General features: G+C 55.3%; 1 protein-coding gene across 21 annotated transcripts in view; it reads right to left on the bottom strand.

Moving 5' to 3' along the window:
• The window catches only part of Dnm1 (dynamin 1), a 45173-nt gene that overhangs the window by 9284 nt on the left and 8914 nt on the right, over positions 1-26975 (bottom strand). For 12 of the 21 annotated variants that reach the window (XR_007210544.1, XR_007210543.1, XR_007210540.1 and 9 more), the window contains exons 2-15: positions 20933-21006; positions 20519-20668; positions 20000-20203; positions 19062-19160; positions 18818-18978; positions 18193-18335; positions 17945-18080; positions 17737-17804; positions 16685-16823; positions 7801-7887; positions 7072-7142; positions 6819-6870; positions 6601-6612; positions 3499-3612 (exon numbers count right to left, since the gene is read on the bottom strand). Coding sequence is in view for 17 of the 21 variants with exons in the window: in XM_048343883.1 (XP_048199840.1) it covers positions 3499-3612; positions 6601-6612; positions 6819-6870; positions 7072-7142; positions 7801-7887; positions 16685-16823; positions 17737-17804; positions 17945-18080; positions 18193-18335; positions 18818-18978; positions 19062-19160; positions 20000-20203; positions 20519-20668; positions 20933-21006 (1510 nt within the window). In the remaining 4 variants the exon portion in view is untranslated. Of the gene's footprint in view, positions 1-3498; positions 3613-6600; positions 6613-6818; positions 6871-7071; positions 7143-7800; positions 7888-15014; positions 15154-16684; positions 16824-17736; positions 17805-17944; positions 18081-18192; positions 18336-18817; positions 18979-19061; positions 19161-19999; positions 20204-20518; positions 20669-20932; positions 21007-26975 lie in introns of all 21 variants that reach the window. The other 9 variants (XM_048343900.1, XM_048343838.1, XM_048343785.1 and 6 more) reach the window with 3 other exon arrangements.

The raw sequence follows: 26975 nt of genomic DNA, 5'->3' as shown, positions 1-26975 counted from the left end.
TGAGTAGCCTGGGCTCCTGGGCATCCGAGACTCAAACCACACAGATACAGCCTGGCTACAGGGTCCTGGCGAGCCACCCCCGGCAGCCCTACGTGTACACCGGAGCCCAAGGGACCGGAGACGAGGTACCACTGAGGGTGCCCCCACACCCCACGCGGAGGTGAGCCAGGCAGGCCTGCCCCAGGCAGGGCCCACTCACCTCTAAGCCTTTCTCACCCCTGCCTGGCCGCCTCTGACTTCATTTCCTGACTGCAGAGACAGGGAGGTCCCCCCCCCCCCCCCCGCCTCCCCCGCCGGCCCCGCCAGGCATCAAAGGAGCAGCTCGGCCCACTCCCCCAGCCACCCATGTGGTAGCAATCAGAGCAGCGCACAGCCCGGAGACGGGGCGTCTGCGCGCGCACGTGTGCGGTGACGGGACCACAGGCGGGCCCGAATACAAATCCCACGGCTGTCGTGTGTGCTGTCCACGTCTGTGGCACACAGGTATGTGTGTGTGTGTGTGTGTGTGTGTGCATGCTTGTGAGGCGTCCCGCTGGATCATCCCAGGGCTGTGTTTGTAGATGAGAATGGATGTGTGTGGCAACTGTGGGAAGACCCATTTTACTTGCAGACGGTTTGTGCAATGGGATAGTCGCGTGTGTGGAAAGCTATGGGGACACACGTCTATAAATAAGCTCTGTGTCCAGGGGGTCTTGGGTGGAGGGAGGGACCCGCCCCTCCCCCAAACTCTAGGAGTGAGGGAATGTCAGCCGTCTACACCCCTCTGAAGGGATGATCGGCATGAGATTCACAGAGTTTGAACACATCCCAGGTGAGGGGCTGCGTTTACTCTGCCCCGCACATCAGCCTGGCCCACGCAGCCACATAAAGCCCTCTTTATGCCAGGCGGGTGGCCGGGAGTCCCGGCGGGGGGGGGGGGGGGGGAGGGGAGGAGGGAGGGGGGAGGACGGCTGAGGGAGGAGAGGAGGAAGTTGCACACCCAGCCAGCGAACATCTGGAATCGTTCGAGGCAGGCCCTGCCTCGCGCGGCCTCCCGCCCCGCTTCGGGGTTGGACGCTAGGTAGGAGCGGCCTCCTTCCCCCACCCCTCCCTTCCTGCTGGCCGGCCCCCTCCCCAGGCCCCTCCTCCGCAGCCCAGCTCCCCGCTCACCCCTGCCACGTCAAAGGCGGCAGAAGAGGAATCGGGAGCAGAGAGGGACCACGGGCTGGCCAGCTGGGGCCGGGGGGACATGGGGCGAGGGCTATAAGGGGGTTGGGGGGTGGGGGGGCTTGGATTGCCCAGGGGATGAGGCTGAAGCGCCTGCTGGACAGACAGACACTGCTGCCTGCGTGGACCCGAGGACACCTCCACTCCGTCTACCCAGTGTTTAGACTATCTGTTCAGGACTCGCAAATTGTACAGTAGTCTGCACATTGGTTAGGCTGGGCTGGGTTAGACCCTCGCTGCCACCGCCGCTGCTGGAGAGCTCGACCCACCCTCCGCTGCCATCCCAGAACCGGAGCCTGGAGCTGGGCCAGGGCACTTGAGGGGCTCAGGGCGGGCTGGGAGGAGGTGTAGGGGGGCATCTTGTGGTGAAGGGGGGGGATAGGACGATGGGGGGCAGGAGGAAGGTGGAGGAGATAGGGGCCATCTGAGCTAAGGATGTGGCCGGCTGCAGCTCTGCCCAGAGGCCCGAGGGAGGAGGGGGCTAGCGCCCCGCCGAGCTCCACTCACACCCCCTCCCGAGATGCACCTCAACACTCGCCCCGACACAACTGATACCTATCTGCGCGTCCATAGGGTAGCGCTCACCGCCCCCCCGTGTCCCACGTACACACACCATCGTTACAAGTGCACACGCCAGTGTGTGTGCACACCCAAACACAATGGAAAGCTCACCCAACCCCGTCCTTACACCTCCGACGCATAACAAACCCGAATATCCCTACCCACCCGAATAGCCAAGCACTGACACACACACACAGCACGCGTATTGACACCAGAACACCCCACCTACACCCCCCCCACAGCATCCACAGGCGCCACACACACACACACACACACACACACACACCTAAACTCAAATGTCCAAATTTAAAAACAAAAACACCCACAACCCCTCAGGCAGGCCAGCTTTCCTGGCTGGGGTTCCCAGCCCCACTCACACTCGTGGCCCCAGCTGAGTGCAAGGAGCCATGAGAGAGAGAGAGAGAGAGAGAGAGAGAGAGAGAGAGAGAGAGAGAGAGAGAGAGAGAGAGGAGCACTAGAACCGCAGGGCAGGGGGCTGCGGGCAGAGTTACAGAGCAGGAAGCCACCCCCATCCGCGCCCCACGCCACCTCATGCTCCGTCCCTTCCAGGGGCCCCTGGGCCGGGGGCGGGGGTTGGGGGGGGTGGAGAGGCCAGGCTTGGGGTAATGAGGTCCAGATGGCTTGGCGCCCCCACCAATGACAACACAGGACCCCGCCCAAGGTGGGGAGGGGGGGAGCCCTTACCCAGGGCAGATTTGGAGGGGACAGAGACCAAGAAGGGGATGATGGAGACTTAAGGCACAGCCCGCCCCTCACCTGAGCCCTACTTTCCTGTGAAGAGCACCCTATCTTCCAGCAGACCCCCCTGCAGGAAAAAGAGGGTTCCTTCCCCCACTCCTTGGCCAGCTGGAGTTCATTACCACAGTCTCTCCCCCCCTTCACCCACCCACCCACCCTCCCCATTCTCTCTGGTCACCTCTGGAATCCAGATGTGGAAGCCAAAAAGACTCATTCTTAAAGGGGACCAACAACGGAGGAGGGAGGTGGCAGGGGCTTCTGTGGGCTCCAGCTGGTAGAGAGGTGTTCTGGGGGGTGGGGGGAGCTCTGCGGGGCACCCTCACTGCTGGTCCCTTAGCCTGGAGCCCCCTGGGCTGCTCCCTGGAACAGCGGGGGCCCGAAGGGTCTGGGGTGCAGGGGTTAAGCGGCTGTCTGGCTGCGGGACTTGTGTGTGTGTCATGGCCTGCGGGGGCCACGGAGGAGGCGGCACGCCCTGGAGTGAGAAAACAGGAAGGCCACCGGGGCTGGCGGGCTGGGGAGGGGCACCCAGCACCCCTGGCCACCCTTGTCAGGGTGCTCGGCGGCGTCCTAGGTCTGCCGAGACACGTCCTCCTGGGGCCGGGAAGGCGGCTTAGTGGTAGAGCGCTTGCCTTGCATGCATGAAGCCCTGGGTTCGATTCCTCAGCACCACACACACAGAGAAAACGCCAGGAGTGGCGCTGTGGCTCGAGTGGTAGAGTGCTAGCCTTGAGCGAAAAGAAGCTCAGGGACAGTGCTCAGGCCCTGAGTCCAAGCCCCAGGACTGGCCAAAAACATAAAGACACATTCTCCTTCCAACCTGGCTGGGACAGCAGCTGAGCACTGTGTCCAGCCTCCAGAGTCTTATGGGACGGGTTCAACGCCTGCAGCATGGGCCAGTCCACTCCCAGCCCAACTCGAGCCATCAGCCCAATCCCACGACAGACAGACAGACAGCCGCCAGCCGCTCCTCACCTCGTCGTCTTTGTACCAGGACAGATTCTCGGCGGTCAGCACGAACCAGTATTCCTTGGAGCCCCCCTTCATGATGCCAATGTTGTTGATGGTCAGCCAGCCCTTCCGGATGACCTGGAGGGTGAGGGAGCAGGAGGTCAGAGGGCAAAGGCCAGGCTATCCCAGGAGAGACTGGGCCAGGCAAGGAAAGGCATTCGAGAGCCCCGCCCAGCCCAACTCACAGAAGCCAGGCTGGGGAGGGAGGACGGGGGCCAGGCCTACCCTGCTTCGGACCACAAGAGAACAGAGTGGAAGACAGGGAAAGAGCTGTAAGGGACTCGTGGCTTTGGTAGGGATGAGTTCCCGTCACCAGACATGTGCCTCGTGTCTGAAACTGTAGCTACTTTTGTGGAGGAGGAGAGCAGAGATCAGAGGAGAGTGGTTCAAGACCAGCCCTGCCAAGAAAAATTCAGGAGGCTTCACCTTGACTAATGGCTGAGCTCCGTGCACACTTTTCTGCCATCCTAGCTACTGGGGAGTACAACGATGGCTGCAGTGGTGGTGTGTGTCTGACATCCCAGCACTGAGGGGAAGCGTAAACAGGAGGACTGCAGTCCAGGCTGGCTCGGGAATAAAAGGAGACCCCATCTCAAAAAGACTTAAGCAACATACAAAGGCCTACATGGACTGGCTCAACAGGAAACTACCTTCATAGCAGATGTGAGGCCTTGAGTTCAAACGCCAGTACCACCAAACAAACAAAATGTGTGCAAGCAGAGTTTTCCAAGGGCCTTCTAAGCAAAGGTCTAGCCTAAGGCTTGTTTGTGGCCCCAGGGACCTTGTACTGGGTGCAGTTGCCTTTGACTAGAATATGTTTCTTCTCCCTTTCTGCCTGGCCAATCCTGTCTCACCCTTTGAAAATCAGCTCAGACTTTACCCTGCTGGGTGGGTCCACCCTGGCGCCCTATATAAATCAGACTGGAATGCACTGATAACCTCTGATCACGTTCTTAGTTTTCTTCTGTAACAATGACTGTGATTTAATGTGCGTGCGTGTGTGTGTGTGTGTGTGTGTGTGTGTGTGTGTGTGTGTGTGTGTGTAGAGAAAGAGAGATTTATCCATGGATGCAGCCTCCTCTGCTAAACTGAACCCATCCATATTCCAGTGCCTTGCATAGTGCTTGAAGGACCATAACTATCTATGACATGGATGCTACAGTGATACGGTTCTGGCAGCAGGAGGAAGGGGGAGCCATGAACTGCCCAGGCCCCCTTCGTCCTGTGCAAAATTCAGAGCAACAAGGGAAAGTTCCTTTCCATGGCAGGAAGCTGCCCATCACCAGGACTGTCAGCCACTGCGGATGCCACTCCAAAGACAGGCACCTGCCCGGGTCCTGCAGTGTTCAGATGGAGGCCAGGGGCCTGCTACCCCTCCCTCCCCAGACCCTGGTGTCCTGGCTGCTTCTTCCAGCATTCCCAGAAGACTGAAGGAGGCCTGGGGCTGGTGGCAAAGGCATCCTGGAACAGGACTGTGAGGCTTGCTAGGTCCTCCTGACCCCTTCAGGCTTCTGAGAACCTCCACCCACACAGTCACCGAGCCAGGCATCCTGCCTCCCCTCTTCCTCCCTGCTGATGGGATCCCCTCCACGTCCTGTCGTCCTGTCTCTGTCATTGCAATGGGGTCCACACCTGTCCCGGGATCTGACCAGCAGATCTCAACACCCTGCACCCTGCCTGGCTTGTGGTCTCTGTCTTCCCTTGGTCACTCCCAGGCCTGAATTCTTCCCTGCTCACCCAACTCCGCCTCAGGACTCCCTGCACCTGTGTGAGGCTCTCGGGGACGGGGGGACGGGGGGGACTGGCTGTGTGCTGCCTGCAGGCTCAGGATCCCAGGGGTGACCAGGGTAGCTCTGACTCCTTTCTAGAACCAGCATGGTGTAGATACCAGGAAGTGTGGGCTGAACTGAATTGTCCTGAGTCAGTTCCTTCCTTCCTTCATTGTTCAGTCCTGCTGAGCACCTACTCCATGCCAGGTGTGGATTTGAGGCTGAGAGTCTGACACCCCCCCCCCCTTCACCTTTTTGGTCTAAGTACTGGACCTTAAACCCTGGGCCTCACTGTTTTGCTCTCAGGTGGTGCTCCACCACTCGAGCCATGCCTCAAGTTCAGACTTTTGCAGGTGATTTGGAAATTGGAGTCTCAGGGTTTGTTTGGTTTTGTAGGTTGTGGAGCTCGATCTCAGGGCCTGAGCGCTGTTCCTGAGCTCTTTTGCTCAAGGCTAGCACTCTACCACTTTGCGCCACAGCACCACTTCTGGCTTCTTGTGGTTAACTGGAGATAAGAATCTCACAGACTTTCCTGCTTGAGCTGACCTCGAACCACAATCCTTAGATCTCAGCTTCCTGAGCAGTTAGAATTTAAAGGTGTGAACCACTAGCACCCAAGTCTCAAATTTGCCCGGGGTTGGCTTTGAATCACATTGCTCGCATCTCATCCTCCTAAGTAGCTGGGATTGCAGGGCATGAGCCACCCATGCCTGGATTCAGTGATAAACAAGGCAGGTTTCGCCCTCGCCTCCTTGTGAGGCCTCTCGAACCCATGAAGGAACTGTGAGGACCCTAGGGTGCGTGTGTTCTCCAGGGGTAGGACAAAGGCCAGTGGTGGGTGCTGTTTCTGCAAAGAGCCAGAAGCCAAAAAGGGGGACTTGCCTGTGGGCTTTTCATTCGTCCCTTTACTCAACCTCAGTGAGGGGGCTGTGAGCTTGGTGGGGGTCCCACTTCTAAACACCCACCCACCCATTCCCTCCTACACCCATCCAGCCAATTCAAGTTGACGGAGCCCCTCCTTGGTGGCAAGGCCCCCCACCCTCACGTGGTCTAGCTTTGCGGGGAGCTTGGCTCATGCACACTGAGGGGTGGCTGGGTTGATGGGAGAGTGCACGTGGCTAGGCCTCCTTGCTCTGCCGAGCCTGTGAGCAGATATGGAACACTCACGCGCTAGTGTGTGCAAGCGGCTCAAGCCAGGGGCCTCTTCTTGCCCCTGATGGACCCCCCAATGCCAATGGGCCCCTTCCTCCCCCTCTTTGTGCAAGTCACCCCACCCCACCCCAGGCCTGGTACTCACCAGAATCTCATCCTGCAAAGAGGTAACCATAGCAACCACGAGAGGCATTGGAGGGGGGGAGAGAGGAAAGAGGATTACTGAGGCAGAGTGAGAGGCTTGTGGCTGGCAGATGACAGGCTCCCTGGCCCCCTGGAGACCCTTCCTCTCGGGGGAGGGAATTCTTGGAGCTCCATCGGATACCCTCCATCCCTTGGGCTGGGGTGCTGGGGACCACTCACCTGGTTCCCTGAAGTCTTCTTCTTATTCATCTGGTTGCTCCTCTGCTGAGCACTAATGGAAGAGTAGGGAGGAGTCTCAGAACTGTTCCTCTCAACACACCCAGCTCCACTGCTCAGGGGACCCAGGACCCAGAGGACTAAACTGGCAGGTCTGGATTCTACATATGCACACGTGTGGGAATGTGTGTACACACACACACACATACACACACACACACACACGGAATCACCCCCACTGCCCAAGAGCACTTACTTGGCAAAGCCTATGAAGTCCTCATGGTTGGTATTCATGTATGCCAGCTCAATATCAATGAGGAGCATGACCTTGGGAGGTCACAAGCCAGCCAGCAAGCGGAAAAAAATAAAGCACCACATAGATAAGCAATGTGTAAATACAGCTGGGAGAAAAAAAAACACATTTGTAACATATATAGGTGGTTAGCAGCCTCAACAAGGAAAAAGTCCCGACAAGTAGGGCACTGGTGGCTCACACCTGTAATCCTAGCTACTCAGGAAGCTGAGATCTGAGATCTCAGTTCAAAGCCAGCCTGGGCAGGAAAGTCCATGAAACGCTTATCTCCAGTTAACTACCAAAATGCTGGAAGTGGCGCTGTGGCTCAAGTAGTAGAGTGCTAGCCTTGAGCCAAAAAAAAAAAAAGCTCAGGGACAGTGCTCAGGCCTTGGGGTTAAGCCTCAGTACCGGAGCGCCTAGGCGAGCATGCACACGTGACTGTGTGCACGCATGCACACGTGACTGCACACGCACACACACGATAAACCCCAAATGCTCCCTAAAAATTAACGAAAGCACAAAAGGAGAGAAGGCCTGGTTCGAGTGCTACAGCACCTTGCCCAGCGAGCTCAAGACCCTGAGCTTGAGTATTGGGGGATGGGGGTGGGGTGGGGGGGGAAAGGTCTAAAATGATCTATCTGAAGCGTATTTTCGGGTAATGAGAACGGAGCCCGGGGCGCGCGGGCTCACCTGGTCCTTGGTGCGGCCCTCGCGCTCGCGGATGTGCGTGGTGACGATGCGCTCCATCTCCTCCCGCAGGCGTGGGTACTGCTGCAGCTGGGGAAGGGAGGGGAGGCGCCACGCACACAGGGGCGTGAGCAGGGGCCCCCCCACGACCCAGGGCAGGGACCCGGGCGCACGCGCGGGGGGGGGGGGCATGGGCAGTGGGGCGAGGGGCGCCTGGACCCAGTGCGGGAACTGGGGCTCAGGGTGGAGACACACACAGAAGGCCGGGAGGGAAGAGCCCCACCCCCCCCACCCCCCAGCCCTCCGGGAAGCTTATGGCACCAAGCCATAGCCACCCCCTCCCCCCAAATGGCAATGCGAGGGTCTTCCTGGGGGTCCAGGCTCTCTTATTGGCTTGGCAGGGCGACCTTGGAGGGGAAGGGGCAGCTGCCACGGGCACAGACACCACGAAATCGGGCCTGGCCCCGGCTGCGCCTTGATGGCAGCCATCCTGGAGACTGGCCTGGGCAGGTGGGGACCTTTGGATGAGCTCAGGTCCCAAGGCTTTCCCTGGTCCTCAGGATCACCCCTTGCCTTCCTAAAGGAGGGGCAGCCAGCCAGATGGGCCACCTGGCAGGGACCGGGGGTCTCTCCAGGAAGAACTGGGGGGTGGGGGGGTGGGACACCCAGGGTGCCAGTTGTCCTGGAGTCAGGCTGGGCACAGGCCATGGCCCTTGTCAGAGCTCATGGGGGCAGGAAGGGGCTGCAGGGAGCAGCAGCAATCACACCGAGGGTCATGCAGGAGCCACAGACACAGGCATGCGAGGGCAAAGGAGAACATGCCAAAGTGGGGGTGCAGCAGCATGAGCAGTACCCCGCGGGGGGCCTGGCTGGGCCCTGGGCCCTCTTCATACAGTCCACCTGGTTCTGCTTTCCCTTGCATGCTTCTGCCTGACACCATCCTCCCCAACCTAATCTGCCCAGCTCCTTGCTGGCCAGCACTTGCTCCCCTGGGCAGGGGCTCAGCGGCACCCATTTGCCCTTCCCCTCTGCCTGGGAATCCCGCCCTAAGCTCAGCCAGGCTCTGGACGAAGCCTAGGTGACTGGCTCTACTGCAAGCTTCTGTTGGACACTCCCTCTCCCAGGAAGCCTGCTCAGATGGACCACTGAGAGCAGAGTTGGGGGGCCTCCCTGGACTGCCCCCCAGCCTCCACATTCAACTAGGCAGTAACTGTCCCAAAGGCAGGGGTGAGGTGACAAGGATGGGACCAGACACACGGCCAATGCTCGGAGAGGGCGTGTAGAGGGAATGAGGGAATGAATGAAGGATGGATGTTTTCACCCTCCTGGCCAGGCTGGGCAGCCACAAAGATCCCCTGCCCTCTTGACCAGCTCTTCCTCAGGGAGGGGAACTCGCTTCGCTTCTGAGGGTGACGCCCACCCACAGGGAAGTCCAGTCTGCCATCCGCTCTCTCCAGGATAGCTCAGCTTTGTCCCCTTCCCCCTCCTCTTTGTGCTGGTACTGGGGCTTGAGCTCAGGGCCTTGTATTCTCACTTGGCACTTTTTTATTTTTATTTTTTTTGGACCAAGGCTGCCACTTTATTGAGCCATAGCTCCACTTCTGGCCTTTTGCTTATTAATTGGAGATAAGAGCCTCACAACTTTCCTTGCCTGAGCTGGCTTCAAACTGTGATCCTCAGATCTCAGACTCCTGAGTACCTACAATTACAGGCATGAGCCAATGGCACCTGGTTTCTTGGTCCCTTTTCCTGGGCTAGGTCAGGCTCCCTGGGTGTGAACATAGCTGGAGTTGTAGACCTGAGTCCCAGGTCAAGATGGAGACTTCACCTCCAGGGAGCTGGGGGTGGGGATAGGGCAATAAGGAGCAGCGAGAGGGTGATGGGAAGGAAGTAGCACCCCGGATATCCGCACCCCACCATCCTGTGCTTACACCGCGGGTGTGGCTGAGGAGGCCCAAGACCGGGGGGCTTAGAAATGCTGGCTGCAGGGGTGTAGTAAGGATCAAGGAGGGACTCCTGTTCGCACAGTCTCTGAGTCTGGGCAGTGATCCAGGACGAAGTCACAGCCACCAGGTCTTTGGGGGGTGGTTCCAGGGCTCCCTCCCAAGGCGGGGTTGGGTGGGGATGCTGACAAGGATGGAGGTGGGACCAATTTGCCAAAGAGCATGACCGACTAACTCTCCCACTAACCGCCTGGCCCCTACATTTTCTCAAGTTTTCCACTTGTCAGACATGACAGGGCGGCCTCAGGCAGGCTCTTTGAGTTCTGTTCCTTTTGAGCATCTTTTTCCATTCTGGCTGCCTCTGAGCATTTCCAGGACTTTTAGCCAGGTTTTTAAAATAAAACTTTTCTCTCTTGGTTCTTTTACTGTGTGGGCAGTCAGCCTGCAGCCCACTGGCCTAGTGGTCAGGGACACAGCTCCCAGAGCCATGGCATTCTTGGGTTCAAAGCCAGCCTCTGCTTGCCAACTCTTCCTTAGAAAAGCTTTGGGTACAGTGGCACAAGTCTGTAATCCCAGCACTTCGGAGACAGGCAGGATAATCGTGAGTTTAAGGTCAGCCTGGGCTATATAGTGAGGCCTTGTTAAGAAAGGAAGAGAAAAAGAAACAAACAGCAGCTGACTTCTCTGAGCCTGTTTCTGTGTGCCAGGACAAGCAGTAATGGCACTTTCCCACTTAGGATTTTCCCTCTCAGGATTGTTGTACCTAACATTAAACTCTATAAATTTCACCCAGAGATGAAAAAAAAAAAAACCAACCCATAAAACAAAACACTAATCCCAGCAGGGATAGGAATAATAAGAGTTTGTTATCAAAGCCTCTGGCAAAAATGGGTCAATAGGTTTAGAAAATGGAAAATGTGGGGAAGGAAAATTGTTTTTTGCCCTATTCCAAAAAAATCATTACTGTCCATTAAAAATACCAAAAATATCATCTTCCTCTTCCAGCCAAAGTGTTTTTTTTTTTTTTTTTTGCCAGTCCTGGACCTTGGACTCAGGGCCTGAGCACTGTCCCTGGCTTCTTTTTGCTCAAGGCTAGCACTCTGCCACTTGAGCCACAGCGCCACTTCTGGCCATTTTCTATATATGTGGTGCTGGGGAATCGAACCCAGGGCTTCATGTATACGAGACAAGCGCTCTTGCCACTAGGCCATATTCCCAGCCCCCAAAGTGTTTTTTTTAAGAGTATTTTTTTTTCTGTTTTGTTTTTGTGCTAATACTGGGGCTTGGGCTCAGGGTCTCAGGCTCTCCTTTAGCCTTTTCACTCAAGACCGGCACTCTACCACTTGAGCCACAGCTCTACTTCCTGGTTTGTGCTGGTTAACTGGAGATAAGAGCCTCACAGATTTTTCTGCACCAGCTGGCTTCAAAACTCTGATCCTCAGATTTCAGCCACCTCAGTAGCTAGGATTACAGATGTAATCTACCAGCACCCAGAAGTTCGGTTGGCCAACTTTTCTCTGTCTTTTTCCTCTTCCTCCTCTTCTTCTTTTTGCTAGTCCTGGGGCTTGAACTCAGGGCCTGGGCACTGTCCCTGAACTTCTTCAGCTCAAGGCTAGCTAGCACTCTACCACTTGAGCCACAGCACCACTTCTGGCTTTTTCTGTGTATGTGGTACTGAGGAATCGAACCCAGGGCTTCATGCATGCTAAGCAAGCACTGTTCCACTAAGCCACATTCCCAGCCCTGTAGACCAATTTTTTCTATGGAAATCATACAAGTGTAAAAGATCTAACCATGACTAAAATTTGTGAGGTAGAAAGGGAATATTGTCTCTCTTCTTGGTCCTTTGTCAAAATAATCAAAATAATGGGCCATTTAACTATAGGTGACACTGGAATTTTATCATTCAATATATGTTCATTTCCACCCCCCTCCCCCAAATACCATCCACAGTCTTTTCTGAAACCTGCTTTCTTCCCCTCATAGTTCATTAGGGAGGAACATGTGTGTAGAAACATATGGCTTACCCTTTGTCTTCCACTTTGTGAAACTTTGTTGCCTATCCGTGTGTGTGTGTGTCCCAGTACCAGGACTTGAACTCCAAGCCTTGTGCTCTTCCCCCCCCCCCATTTCAATATTATTTTATATGATTAGAGGCAGAGGCATTGTGCCTTTGTGTTCCTCTTCTAAGAGTATTCTCTTTTGGTCTCACTGTAAGTCAATGCCTAGCGTGAGCCTTGTGATCTTGCTTGGCTTTCTTGCTCACAGCTGGCGTGGTACCACTAGAGCCAGCCATGCATTTATCCCAGCTGGGCTTTATGTTGGCTCATTTGAAATGGCGTCTCGCAGACTGGCTGGCTATCTTGGCCCTTCAATCTTCTGAGTAGCTAGGATTACAAGTGTGAGCCACCTGCACTGGCTGACGATTATTGATCAGGTCAAAAGAAAAGGAGAATGAAAAAGAAGAGCTGGAACACCCTGGTGTTGGTAGAGTATTGACTGCATAGACCATGCCATATTTCTTTCTTTTGTTTTTTATATTCTTCTCCACAGGGAGGTGTTTGCCTTTTTTTTGCTTATACTTAAATTTTTTTATTTAAAATTAAAACTGACGGGCTGGGAATATGGCCTAGTGGCAAGAGTGCTTACCTCCTACACATGAAGCTCTCGGTTCGATTCCCCAGCACCACATATATGGAAAACAGCCAGAAGGGGCGCTGTGACTCAAGTGGCAGAGTGCTAGCCTTGGGCAAAAGGAAGCCAGGGACGGTGCTCAGGCCCTGAGTCCAAGGCCCAGGACTGGCCAAAATAAATAAATAAATAAAATTAAAACCGAATTACCTTAAAGTTTCATGTTTAAAGAAAAATTAAAACCTGCAAGTGAGGTATATGTGACGACACTTCTAATGCAAATCATATTCTGCAAATTAAGGGAACAGATTGAGTTTTAAAATGTGATGTTTAGCATTCTAAGTGCTAAACTTTAATATTTTGTAATTTCCTATTTGTCCATTATACTTTTAAATTTAAATTTTTTTTTTTTTGGCCAGTCCTGGGCCTTGAACTCAGGGCCTGAGCACTGTCCCTGGCTTCCTTTTGCTCAAGGCTAGCACTCTGCCACTTGAGCCACAGCGCCACTTCTGGCCGTTTTCTGTATATGTGGTGCTGGGGAATTGAACCCAGGGCCTCATGTATACGAGGCAAGCTTTCTTGCAACTAGGCCATATCCCCAGCCCTAAATTTAATTTTTAAATTAATTAATTAATTTATTTTTTGCCTGTCCTGGGCCTTGGACTCTGGGCCTGAGCACTGTCCCTCAGCTTCTTTTTGCTCAAGGCTAGCACTCTACCACTTAAGCCACAGCGCCACTTCTGGCCATTTTCTGTATATGTGGTGCTGGGGAATTAAACCCAGGGCTTCATGTATATGAGGTAAGCACTCTTGCCACTAGGCCATATTCCCAGCCCGCCATATTTCTTCAGTGGAACACAATCCAGCAGTCAAGTCATGGGACCAACCAGGCGCTGGTAGCTCACATCTGTAATTCTATGCAGGAGGCTAAGATCTGAGGATCACGGTTCAAAGCTAGCATTGGCAAGAAAGTCCCTAAGATTCTTAACTCCAATTAGCCACCAGAAAACTGGAAGTGGCACTATGGCTCAAAGTAATAGAGTGCTACCCTTGAGCAAAGAAGATCTTAGGGATGGTGCCCAGTCCGACCACCAAAAATAAAGGGAGGGGGCTGGGAATGCGGCTTAGCGGTTGAGCGCTTGCCTAGCATGCATGAAGCCCTGGGTTCCATTCCTCAGGACCACATACACAGAAAAAGCCAGAAGTGGTGCTGTGGTTCAAGTGGTAGTAGGGTGCTAGCCTTGAGCCAAAGAAGCGCAGGGACCGTGCCCAGGCTCTGAGTTTAAGCCCCAGGACTGGCAAAACAAAAACAAAAAGCCCTCATAGGACCACTCTCTATGCATGAACATACAAGGACTCGGGCTGGGAAAATGGCTCAGGTGGGACAGTGTTTGAATAGGCAAGGGATCTGGTACACTGTGCTCCACAGAGAAAAATCAGAGCTAGGTGCTGGTGGCTTAAGCCGGTAATCCTAGCTAACTGGGAGGCTGAGATTGGGAAGATTGCTGTTTGAGGCCACTGGGGGCAGAAAAAGTCAGTAGCCCCTTCTCAACGAAGATCTTGATGAGATGGCACAGGCCTGTTATCCTAGCTATTTGAGAAGCCCAACAGGTGGACTGTGCCTAGACCCGTGCTTGGGCAGGAAGCAAGACTAACTCAAAAATAACCAGTAGAACACAGCGCTGGGGCTGGGGCTCAGGACTAAGAAGTGCCTGTGTAGTAAGCACAAGGCCCAGAGTTTAAAACCCAATAGCTCACACACACACGTGCGCGCACACTCACACACGAATCACGGTGACACTTATTGGAAACTGGAAGCTAAGGCAGAGAGGTTTGTCCGAGCACACGGCACAGGGGCCTTTTCCTGGCTCAGGTGAGGTTGATTCAGCAGGAGCTGCAGGGGAATTCTGGAAAAGCCCCTGCAGGCAATCATGACAATGGATTCTCTTCCATATCCCTGGAAGAACCGCTTTTGAGCAGCCTGGCTAAAAAAAAAAAAAAAAAAATCCTCAAAATGGCCCAAAGTGGACAAATAGGAAAAAGGCATCTAAAAGGTCACAGCCAACTCCAAAGAGGCTGGCCCCAGCTGACACAGATGGATTACTGCAGGGGAAGGAACCCAGCGTGCTCTTAGGCAAATTGGTTTTGTGGGATTGCATGGCTCCCCCACCCCAGCAGGGCCCTGACCCCGGACGGACGCCTTCCTTCGGAATCTTTGAACTCCACTGTGCTTTTGCCGTTCTGAGACTCTGTTTTCCCCATCTGTAAAGTGGGGACAAAGGCTACCCACTTCTTAGAGCCATGGAGGGGATTAAGCCAGCCTCCTGAGGGCAAGCACAGCCCACGAATGGCCATCCCTGTCATTCTTACGGATGGGAAGAGGCCACAGAGGAAGACCCGGCTGAAGCAAAGTTCTGTGGCAGAGACGGAAGCCTAGAGCGATCACTAAGGTGCAGGAAGACCCTGGGTTAGGAGCTGGCAGGAAGCACCAGGTCAGGGATCCCTGGCCTGCGTGGGTGCCTGGGTCCCTGTGGAGAGCCAGGGAGCCACCACATCTGCTCAGCAGGTGGTTTCTGCCCACGAGAGGCCGTGGCCTCCAGGAAGGGCCAGCCGGGCCCAGCCCCGCCCAGGCGGCCGGCATACCTTTTCGCTACACTTTCTGATGGTGGTTGTGAGCTCACTGACCACCATATCCACACACTTGATACTGGGCTCTTTGAGCTTCTGCACCTGCTTTTTCACTGTAGCTTCAAAAGCGAGGTCAGGTGTGAAGAGGCCCGTCCTGCACCCAGGGAGGAGGCGGGGTTAGGAGGAGAGGAGTGAAGAAAGCCAAGCAATGGGCTGGGGCTGGGGCTCGGGGTGTCAGGGGAGAGGATGGTACAGGCATGGGGCAAGAGAGAGAGAGAAACACCAACACAGAAAGAGAGAGAACAGAAGACAATGTGAGCGTGGGACCAGCCCCCCCCCCCAACATCTCCCAGGGTCGCACCTTCCAGGTGCTGCCCAGCACCCCGGGGCTCTGTGGGTGTGATTGGGGGTTGTCAGGGACGGAGCCCTTACTCTATTGATTCGGGTCCTCCACCCCAGGCTCCCCCACCCTACCCCACAACCCCATGGTCCTGCACACCTTCTCTAACTACACTAAGGCAGTTCATTCTTTCCCAGTGCCGTTTCTGTCTACAGTGTTGCACGGTCCCCCCACGACCCATGGTGCTCTCATTCCCCTGCATTTGCCTCATCCTCACTCCAGACCCCAGCATCACAATCTCCCGCGCCAGCTTCTCCTGCCCCTGGCTGCCCAGGCTGGGTATGCACAGTTCTCGGGGCCTCCACGCGCATCGACTGCAGAGCAGAGCAGGCTTCCCCGAAGCTGCCCTGTTCCAGCCTGACCTCCACTCGAGCGCCCGGCCCTGCTCTCCTCCTGTCCCTCCCTTTCTCCCCCCCAGGGGAGCCCTTGCCTCTCTGCCAGATGGGGGATTCAACTCTGCGGGATTCAGCTCCAAAAGACAGAAAGAGAGAGAGGAGGAAAAATCAGAAAGAGCAGAAGTCGTGACTGAGCGGGGCCGGGGCAGCAGTGGGAAGAGGACAGGAAGGAGGCAGGCTGGGGGCAGAGCCAATGAGCACTTGTCTAAAAGCCCCAGCTTCCAGTCCTAGCTTCCTCTTAGCTAATAGGACCTCGGGCATGTCGCTTGATCGTCTGAGCCTCAGTTTTCCTGCTGTGAAATGGGCACCGTCCTCCCTGCCCAGCCCTCCTGGGGGTGGTTTTGTGTGGCCTGGGTGATGTAGGCCGAGGGAGCGAGCTCTGTCCCTGGAAGGCTGGATGGAGGGAGGGGAGACTGGGTGAGGGTCCGGAGTGGGAGTGGAGTAAGCATGGGCAGGATGAAGGGACTCGTGGAAGCTGTTAGTCCTGGGCCTTCCATACCCCTCTGGCTGCCCAACCACCCTGTCAGTCCCCACAAGGCCCTGTACCTCCCTGGTCTCTAAGCCAATGTTTCCCCTAGACTCCTCGCTAGCCCCCAGAGATGACCCCCATTCTGTGGGCACAAAGGGGGTCCAAGATCCCCTCAAGCCTCCTTCTTTCTCAGCTATGGGGGTGCTTGATCTCTCTCCGGATCCCTAGGGCTAGAGGCCCGATGGGTGAGGTCCCCTGGGAAGGTTCCCCCTCCCCTGGTCTCTGGTCACCGCTTCCTCCCCTACCCCGCTGAGGCCTGGGCATGCTACCGAGGAGGTGTGGGGGGGATGTGGGGAAGGAATGCCTGGCAGCAGTGCAGGGTGGGGGGCAGAGGTGGGCGCTGGCCCAGGCTGCTAGTTACCTTCTTGGTGCACTGTCTAACGGTGCTGATTAGCTCCGAGATAACCATGTCCACACACTTGAGACACGGTTCTCGGATCTTCTTCACCTGCTTTTTCACAATGGTCTCAAAAGCCATGTCTGGGGTAAACAGCCCCGTTCTGAACGCCCGGAGCGGGAGAAGGGCACAGTGTCACAGGCCAGGGTCTGTCAGGAGTGCCAGGCCAGAGCCCCCTCTCCCAACCCCTGAACTGTGCATTGGGGAGCCTCCCGGGACCCTCTCTGGGCCTCAGTGTTCCCGCCTGTGAAATGGGGGGTGGGACGCTAGTGAAGAGCTTCCCATCAGTGCTCTCTGGAGGAAGTTGAGGGCTTCTTGTGTCTGTCATAGACATCCTGCTTTCTCTTAAGGGTTCCTGCGAAAGGCTCTATGGCCTGGAAGGTTTAGAACTTGCCAAACTGGGTCATCCTTAAGAGCCTTTTCAGGAATAGGGCTTTACATCCTAAGAGTAGAGAGGTTTTCCTGTTGTGGATGAGGTTATCCATACGTAAATTCCATGCCAGAGCTAGGCACGGAGCCTATGTGAAACTGCACCTTTTTCACTGCCTGGCACATAGTAGGTGCTTTTAAATGGCTCCGCTGAGCAGAGATTTGGAATAAGCACTGGGTGACTCTGGGCCCCTCAAGGGGTTCAACACTCTATCCCCGCAATCCTTCCTTCTCCACTGGCCCAGGAGGAAGCTGGGTGGGATGGGCCGATGGGCTGGCGGGAATACGGGAGGAACTGGCAGGCTGAGAAGCCGAGCCCATTGTAGAGGGATGCCAGGAGCATAACTGGGGGGCTCTGGCCACTGTAAAGGAGGACAGCAGGTTGCAGGCAGGGGGTTGGCCCCCCTTCCCACCTACCTCCCCTAGCTACAGTCTGTTGAGCTGGGGACCAGCAAGTTGGGATTGGGGGGCTGGGGGCCTCTTGAGTCCTTCCTAAGAGGGGCCCACTTTATCCCTCTCTGTGCCTCAGTGCTAACCCCCCCTAATCTTTGGGGTTCATCCCTCCTCCCTGGGGTCCCAGTACATGCCTAATGCCATGGATATTCTTGATAGCATAGCTGATCTCCCTTCGCAGTTCCTTCTCGTCAAACTCCATCTGTGGAGGAGAACAGAGAGAAAGCCGGTCAGGGCCTGTCCCCTGCCACCTTGGAGGTCACTTTGAGGCTGGACACCAGGGTCTCTGGTGGGTAGAGGGGGGCATCCTCAGCCTTCCTGCCCTGGGGCTGCCAGCCATACCTTGACCAGTTCAAAGGGGAAGCGCTCGTGGAAGATCCGGTTAATGCGCGCGCCTCCTGACAGCTCGTAGGTGTCTATCTGGTCTCCAGAGCCCTCAATGCGCTTCTCGAAATCCACAGCAAACTGCTGGACCATTCTGCGGGAGAGCGGCATGGCCTGAGGGAGGGGCACTTCCTGAGCCCTAGGATGGGAAGTGGGGTGCTAGGGGAGTTCCATGGGGGGCGGATCTGGGGCTGGGGGAGCCTCACTGCAGCAGGGCCTTGGTCTTGCGTGCTGGATCATCAGGGCGGAAGTTCTTGTATTCCTCCACTTCCTTCTCAATGGACAGCAGCTGGCTCTGCAGCTTGTTCCGCAGCCCGGGCAGCGTGTCCCGGATGTGGTTGGTCAGTTGCTGGGGGTTGGGAGGAGGAAGAAAGGGTTAAGACGGTGGTCACAAATCCAGATGCCCATAGCCCAGGCAAAAAGTGGGGTGCCCATGGGCCATGTGGGCGCAGTGAGGAACAGAGCCGTGGAAAGAGGGCAGTGGCTTGGCTTTGCTGGGGACCCTGTCAATATCACCACCGATATACACGTTTTTTGTTGTTGTTGTTTTGGGTTATTTTTGCCAGTCCTGGGGCTTGGACTCAGGGCCTGAGCACTGTCCCTGGCTTCTTTTTGTTCAAGGTTAGCACCCTGCCACTTGAGCCACAGCGCCACTTCTGGCCATTTTCTATATATGTGGTGCTGGGGAATCGAACCGAGGGCTTCATGCGTAGGAGGCAAGCACTCTTGCCACTAGGCCATATTCCCAGCCCCCCCCCCCCATATACACTTTAATTAGTCTGTCCTCAGGCTGCTGGTATCTCCAAGCCTCACCCTGGCCTGCTCCCCTACCTGGTTGAGGACCTTCTGCAGGTAGGGTGTGCCCATGCGGTCAGCCAGATGGCGGTAGGATGGGTGGGACAGGAAGAATTTGCGTTCAGCTGCCAGGGCAGCCGTAATGTCCTTTTTGCCATCTATGTCCTTCTGGCTCCGGTTCACCACCCCAATGTAGCCTGTGGATGGGGGTCAAGGTCATGGCCAGCCAGTCGTCCAGGGGAGGTCGACAAGGGCCATGGCAGAGGAGCGGCCTGCTTACCTCTGCGCAAGGGAAGCAGCTTGTTCTCCAGCACATCCCGGGCATCTGTGCCCTCGTCCATCAGGTCCAGCTTGGTGATGACCCCAATGGTGCGCTGACCTGGGGAAGGGGGCAAAGCAGGAGGGCTGTCCACACCTACGCCCTCCCTCACACTTAAGACCCATGTAAGCCGGGCCACAGGTGGCTCACGCCGGTCATCCTAGCGGCTCAGGAGGCTGAGATACGAGGATCACAGTTCAAAGTCAGCCCAGGCAAGAAAGTCGGTGAGACTCGTATCTCCAATGAACCACCAAGAAGCTGAAAGTGGGGCTGTGGATCGAAGTGGTAAGTGGTAGAGCACTAGCCTTGAGCTAAAAAGCTAGGGGACAGTGCCTAGGCCCAGAGTTCAAGACCCACGACTGACAGAAATTTAAAAAAAAGATCCATGTATTCCTGTGTCATGGTCATCCTATTTCCCATCCCCTTGCTCTCTCTTGGCCTTGCTACATCCTTCAGAGTGCCCCAACATGATTAGTCTTTGTGCCAGGAGCTTGAACTCAGGGTCTCTTGCTCCCTCTTGGCTTTTCCTGCTCAAGGCTGGCGTCCTACCACTTGAGTTGTGGCTCACGTGCCACAATTGGAGATAACTATCTTACAGACTTTTCTATCCAGGCTGGCTTCAAACCTTGATCCTCAGGTCTCAGTGCGAACTACCAGCACCCAGCTCCAAAGTGATTTTTTTTAACTGTATTTTTTTCTTTTGGTCTTTCCTTTTTTGGTCCTGGGGATTGAGCCCAGAACACGTTACTTGCTAGACAAGCGCTTTGTCACTGTTACATCTCCGCTCTCCAAAATGACAAGGAATAAAGTTGATCCTACCACTCTTGGACTAGGCTCCTCCAAGACTCCCCCTCCACTATGAATAGACCTCCAAGAGTCTTGTGTATCCGGGAACCTACCCTGGGGGTCCACCTCCTTGGCGATCTTGAGAGCATCGGAGTTGGCCAGGTCAGAGTTGGCAGGGGACACAGCCAGAATGAGGCAGTTCTCCTTGGTGACAAACTGCATGAGCATGTCGCGAATCTGGAACTCGATGTCTGGGGGTTGATCCCCCACTGGGACCTTGGTCATTCCAGGCAGGTCCACTAGGGTCAGGTTCAGCACTGGACAGGATGTGAGAACACAGGCTTAGGACGGGGGACATGGGAGTGCAAGACCTGAGCAGCCTGAGAGAAAATTCGCTTGGGGCCCGGGGTCAGCAAGCCAACAGGGCGTCAGCAAGCCAAGAGTGGGCGGGGCCGCGGCGGGGCGGAGCTCAAGGCAGGAGCCCTCGAAAGGGGCTGTGGGCGTGGTCTCCCGGAGGGGGCGGGGCTTCTGGGGGAGCGGGCGGGCCCTGCGGGTGAGGCGGTCCCTGAAAGACCTTGGCTGGGCCCTAGGGGGCGTGGCTAGGAGAGGCCGGGGGCGGGGCCAGGCCTCACCGTGCGGCGAGTAGACCCGCAGGTTGATGGGCACCGGCGAGATGCCCTTGTTGGTGCCGGTGACCCGGTCGGTCTCCGCCTCTATCTCCAGGCGCACCTCCTCGAAGTCGGTGAACTTCTTCCCCTTGCAGTGCAGGAACTCGGCATATTCTGTCCAAAGAGCGGGCACGAGGACCTCACAGCCGGAACCCTACCTGAGGTCTCCGAGGTCTCCCCCGCAGCAGACTCCTCCTCCAAATGCAACAACCCATTCCTCCACTAGGGCCCTTTCAGCCCCACTGGACAGATGTGGAATCGAGGCCCACACGGGGGTCCACACCCTTCCGGAGACACTCACTCAGCAAGCAACTTCCTCCGTGGGGAGGGGGGCTGGGGCCCCGGAGAGGCCACACCCCACTGGTGAAGCCCACATACCTGTGGACGAATTAACCAGCTGCAGGACCAGAGGACGTCGGGTGACGATGCCAGATCCTCGGGGCAAGAAGTCCCTGCAATGAGTTAGGAGGGGACGGTCAGTGGGGAGGAGCTCTCTCCCACCCAGGAGTACCTGCCCACCATTGGGAGGGCAATGCGGGAGCCATGCCACCGCCCAAGTAATTAAGGGGAGATGACAGCCCAGCGAGGTGAAAAATACTCTTCCCCTTGGGTGCACAAGATCACAGAATGTAACGTGTCTAAGCTGACAGGAGACTAGACCAGCAGGGTGCTGGTGGTTCACACCTGTAATCCTGGTTACTTAGGAGGCTGAGATCTGAGGCTTGTAGTTGAAGCCCGCTCAGGCAGGAACGTCTGTGAGACTCTTAACTCTAATTAATCACAGAAAAAGCAGAAAGTGGTGCTGTACTTCAAGTGGAAGAGTGCTAGCCTTGAGCAAAAGGAGCTTAGGGACAGTGCCCAGGCCCAGAGTTCAAGGCCCAGGACTAGCAAAGAAGGGGGAAGGCTAGACCAGCCACCCCCAGTATATTTTTCAGATAGGCCTTGTGTGGTTTTCAGTCGACAGGAAGTCTCTGTCCAACCCAGTTCCTGGGATTCTTCCTAGGAGAACCTGAGGCACAGGGTGGCCAGTGGCCACTATAGAGAGGGCAGCACCTAACTCCCCCTCACCCCCAAACCACATTTTGCTGGGGTTGTGGCTATGATGGACAGAAGAAGGTGAGGAGAACTCAGGCTTCTTTGGTGCCCACCAAATGCCACCTGCCTTGTGGGCGGTGTCCTGTTTTCAGCCCCAGGAATAGGTGCCTTTACATCCCCATTTTAGATGGGGAAATGGAGACGGTCAAGTTGTACAGGTTGTGTTTAGCAGAACAGACTGTCTAGACTCAGGTCTGTGACTGCTTCCCATCGTTAGTCTCCCATGGGCCCGTCCCCTTTGAAGGACTGGAGGAGTCCCCAAATCACCCCCAGACATCTGCTTGTACTGACGTCAACTTCTATCCTGTTGGCAACTCTTGAGAATGCCGGTCTGTCCTGTCAGCTCTTCTTGTTCCCCTAGCCACCACCCGCCTCCTCCCCGGGCTGACACCAGGGCAGGGGCCACTCTAGGAATCAGGCTGTTAGACTCGAAGTCATGGGATCTCCAGGACTCAAAAATGGGGAAGCAGGACAGAGCCCGAGGGACCATAGAGATTCCAGCCAGCAGCCTCCTCCTTGGAAAGGAAACATGGGCTCTTCTGTCAGGCTCAGACTGGACCCAGACAGAGCCAGAGGAGGATCCAAGCCTCCATCCCTCAGCCTAGAGCCTGACCCAGACTCAAAAAGCTTCTTGCAAGTCAGGCGCTGGTAGCTCACACGGGGCATCCTAGCTTCTCCGGAGGCTGAGATAGCTGAGGATCAGATCTTCTTCTGTCAGCCCAGGCAGAAAAAAAAAAATCTGTGAGACTCTTATCTCCAATTAACCAGCAAAATACCAGAAGTGGAGCTGTGGCTCAAGTGGTACAGTGCCTGCCTCGAGCAAAAAAAAACCCACGTGAGAGCGTGAGTCCCTGGGTTCAAGCCTCAGTGCTAGCACACACACAAATAACAGACACACACACACACACACACAAAAAGTCTTCCTGCACTCCAGGCTGTCAGACAGAAGGTCCAGGGACAACAGTGAGGCCCAGGGCTCCCAGATTCAAGGCCTCACCTGTGCCACTCCAGGGAGAGCAAAGGATGCTGTAGAGGATGGGGAAGATGCAGACGAGGTAGGAGGCATTGCTACCATCGGAAATGAGAGGTGGAAACTCTATCCATTAATCCTTTCTAGTGCCAGCCAAGTAGCCTGTGCCTAGCTTCAGCACTCAGCACTCCTTAGCGCTTAGCATTCTGGGGGAATCCCTAAGTCCTGGAAATGATGATTTTACAGATGAAGCCACTGAGGATCAGAGACAAGTGCCTCACTCAGGTCACACAGCAGACCTAGGATTCACCAAAGAATGTTTTGTTTTCCTGGGTGTTATGGGTTTGTTTTTAGTGTGAGTCTTTAACTCAGGGTCTGGACACCGTCCCTGAGCTTCTTTTGCTCAAGGCTACAGCACTCTACCACTTGAGCCACAGTTCTATTTATATATATGGTGTCGAGGAATGGAACCCAGGGCTTCATGTATACGAGGCAAGCGCTCTTACCCTCTACCACTAGGCCATATTCTTCATTTCTTTCTTTTTTTTTTTTTTTTGCCAGTCCTGGGCCTTGAACTCAAGGCCTGAGCACTGTCCCTGACTTCTTTTTGCTCAAGGCTAGCACTCTGCCACTTGAGCCACAGCGCCACTTCTGGCGGTTTTCTATATATGTGGTGCTGGGGAATTGAACCCAGGGCTTCATGTATACGAGGCAAGCTCTCTTGCCACTAGGCCATATTCCCAGCCCTCTTCATTTCTTTTGTACCTTTTAGTACCTAATTCTTTTGGTACCTAATTGAAGATAGGCGTCTCATGGACTTTCCTGCCCAACCTGTCTTTGAACCTCAATCCCCAGATCCTAGGGCTTGAGCTACTGGTACCTGGATTTTTTTTAATTTATTTTATTTTATTTTATTTTTTTGGCCAGTCCTGGGCCTTGAACTCAGGGCCTGAGCACTGTCCCTGACTTCTTTTTGCTCAAGGCTAGCACTCTGCCACTTGAGCCACAGCTCCACTTCAGGCCATTTTCTGTATATGTGGTGCTGGGGAATCGAACCCAGGGCCTCACGTATACAAGGCAAGCACTCTTGCCACTAGGCCATATCCCTAGCCCCTACCTGGATTTTTAAATTCTTATTTATGTATTTTTGCCGGTCCTGGTGCTTGAACTCTGGGCCTGGGTGCTGTCCCTGAGCTTCTTTTTGCTCAAGGCTAGCTCTACCACTGGAGCCACAGCACCACTTCTAGCTTTTTTTGAGTAGTTTATTGGATATAAGAGTCTCATGGAGTTTCCTGCTTGAGCTGGCTTTGAACCATGAACCTCAGATCTCAGCCTCCTGAGTAGCTAGGATTACAGGCATGAGCCACTGGCTCCCAGCTTGGTTTAAATTTTTTTTTATCTATGTATCTATCTATGTATCTATCTATCTGCCAGCCCTAAGCCTTGGACTCAGGGCCTGAGCACTGTCCCTGACTTCTTTTTGCTCATGGTTAGCACCCTACCCTTGAGCCACAGCGCCACTTCCAGCCCTTTCCATTTATGTGGTGCTGAACAATCGAACCCAGGGCTTCATGCATGCTAGGCAAGCACTCTACCACTAAGCCACATTCCAAGCCCCTTATTGTTTTGTTTGCCTTTTTTAAAGACAGGGTCTACACTTCCAAATTCAAATCCCAGGCTAGCCTCCAATTCAGTCTGAAGCCAGGCTTGCTTTGAACTCATGATCTTCCTACCTCAGGCTCCCACGTGCTGGGACTGTACAAGTGTGTGTGTGCCATGATACCCAGCTTTTTTTTGTTTGTTGGCTTTGTGGTGCTAGCCTTTGAAAGTAGGGCCTTTGTGAAGTAAGAACTCTACCACGGAACTACATTTGCAACTCCAGAGCTGCATCCCAGAGCCTCAAAACTTCCCTATTCAACTGTGCCACCTCCCAAGCCCGAGGAGGCAGACGTGGCTTTTTATGTAATTCCGTTAAATCTGGTCTGTGCCAGGCCCTGAGCGGGGCTGACAGGACAGAAGGGGATGAGTCAGCCCGCTCCCCACCCGAGGCCCTCTGCGTGGTGGGAGAGGCAGACCAGTAAACAGATAACGCAGAGCAGCGTGCAGAGGGCTGCAACAGAGAGGGCCTGGCAGCACAGCACGGGAGGAGTCCCGGGGCGGAGACTTTCTGACTAGCTCCCTCCTCCTTTGCTCAGGGACTCCTCGGGATATGGCCCCCCAAGTTCCAAGGGTCCCCAGGGCCATGGAGACAGGACATCTGTTCTTATGGAAGTTCCAGTGGGCATGGGGGCCTGGATCCACCCTCTTCCCCACCAACCCCTGGAGAAGCAAAACCATAGCAACTGCTGTTGCCATGGGAACGGTGGGAGGGAGGGGCCGGGATGGTTGGGACTCCCCACAAAGGGCTCCCCTACACCACTCCAGCTCCAAGACCTTTCCTGCGAGGCCTCCCTCTGAGCAGATGTGCCCACCCAGAGCTGGTGGGCCCGAGAGGAGAGGTCCTCAAGGTGCCGGGCAGAGGGTGCGGGGAGCTCAGGGTCCAGCTGGGGGACGGATGGGTGCTCAGGGGCCTGGGACAGCTTAGCTCAGTCACTGCCTTCCTGGGGCTGCTGGTGGCCCACGTCTGTCATCCCAGCTACTCAGGAGGCTGAGATCTGAGGATCCTGATTTGAAGCTGACCAGGGCAGGAAAGTCTGTGGGACTCTTATTTCCAGTTAACTACCAAAAAGCCAGAAGTAGAGCTGTGGATCAAGTAGGAAAGCACCCGCTTTGGGCTAAAAGCTAAGAGACAGTACCTAGGTCCTGAGTCCAAGTCCCAATTCCATTCCAAGAAAAGAAAACAAAACAAAAAAAATAAGTACCTATGTGCTGTGGAGATGAGAGGGTAGGGCCATGTCTGAGGGCTGAGTCTCTCCTCCGAATGACGTTTTTATGTGATTGTAATAATGTTCAATGACTTAGTGATGAGAAGCCAGAGGCCCTGGGTTCAAATTCTACAATCTCCCTTTCCCTTTTCCTGCCTTGTGCTCTGAAACCATTCTCTCTCTGTCTCTATCTGTTTCTCTCTCTCTCTCTCTCTCTCTCTCTCTCTCTCTCTCTCTCTCTCTCACACACACACACACACACACACACACACACACACACACACACACAGAGCAGCAGCAGCAGCAGCAGTTCAGAGACTCTACAGCAAGGGCCGAGCCCGCGTCCAGCGGCAGTGCTGCCGCTCAGCCCCTAGAGGGGGCTGCTGAGGACTGTCCCTGCTTCTTGGCCTCCTCTGGGGGGCACCCCCCATTGCAGCTAGGAATCCATAACCCCATACTTTCTTTGGGGCCACGACTGAATCTTGGAATTCTGACTGTGAGACCACAAAGGAAGGAGGGAAACTGAGGAACAGAGGCTTAGAGATCGTCGCAGCCTCCCCCCATCACTTGTCCGGAAGGGAGTCGGTGAGGAGGCCTCCTAGAGAGACAGTGGCTGGAGTGCTGGACCTGGCACATAGTAGGGCTAGGCAGGGGCCAACATGCGGAACCTGGCACACAGTATGTGTGCCGTCAGTGCTGGAAGGCAGGAACACGGCTGCAGTTCCAGGCTCTTCCCCTCACGGGGACACAGGCCTACTTCAACATTCTGCTAAAAGGCTAACAGATGCCCTAAGGGATGCAGGCCTGAGCCTGCCTGCCTCCAGCCAGGGCCACCCTGTACCCCCTTCCTGCCCAGCTCCCGATCAGGCAGAGGGAGGACAGAGCAGGTGCTTAGACAAAATGTGCCAGGCCCACCAGCCTCGCGGCCCTGCGCTGCGCCCCAGCGTGGGGTAGATGGTGGCTCGCCAACTCTCCCCACTCGTCTTGAGCAGATGGTAGTTCCCCCCGGCAGGCCTGGCTTTGCCATCTGCAGAGACACCTTCAAACCTGAGCTCAGAAGGCAAAACAAACACCTCCTAGGACCTCCGGTGCCACCCACTCCCACTTGACTGCGGGGAGGGGGGGGGTCTACCAAGGGGCTGAAGTGACCCCATCTCTGACGTGACCCCATCTCTATTCCAGGACCAGGATGTGGGGCTGAGCTCAGGAGCCCCGCTGGATACAAATGATGATAAAAAAAAGCCTGGTTTGCTGTGTACCCAGCAGTGGTCATTTTAGTGCTGGTTTTAGGGCTTGAACACGGGACCTGGGTGTTGTCCTTGTGAGTGTGCTTTACTCAAGGCTGACGCTCCATCCCTTGAGCCACAGCTCCACTTCTGGCCTTTTGCTGGTTAACTGGAGGTAAGGGTCTACAGACTTTCCTGCTGGGGCTGGTTTCAAATCTCAGTCCTCAGATCTGAGCCTCATGAGCAGCTAGATTCCGGGCACTGGC

Source organism: Perognathus longimembris, chromosome 1, assembly GCF_023159225.1.
Source record: "Perognathus longimembris pacificus isolate PPM17 chromosome 1, ASM2315922v1, whole genome shotgun sequence".
In the NCBI taxonomy this organism is placed as follows: domain Eukaryota; kingdom Metazoa; phylum Chordata; class Mammalia; order Rodentia; family Heteromyidae; genus Perognathus; species Perognathus longimembris.
Note: the sequence above shows the minus strand (reverse complement) of the source record. Positions and strands in the feature narration are given on the sequence as shown.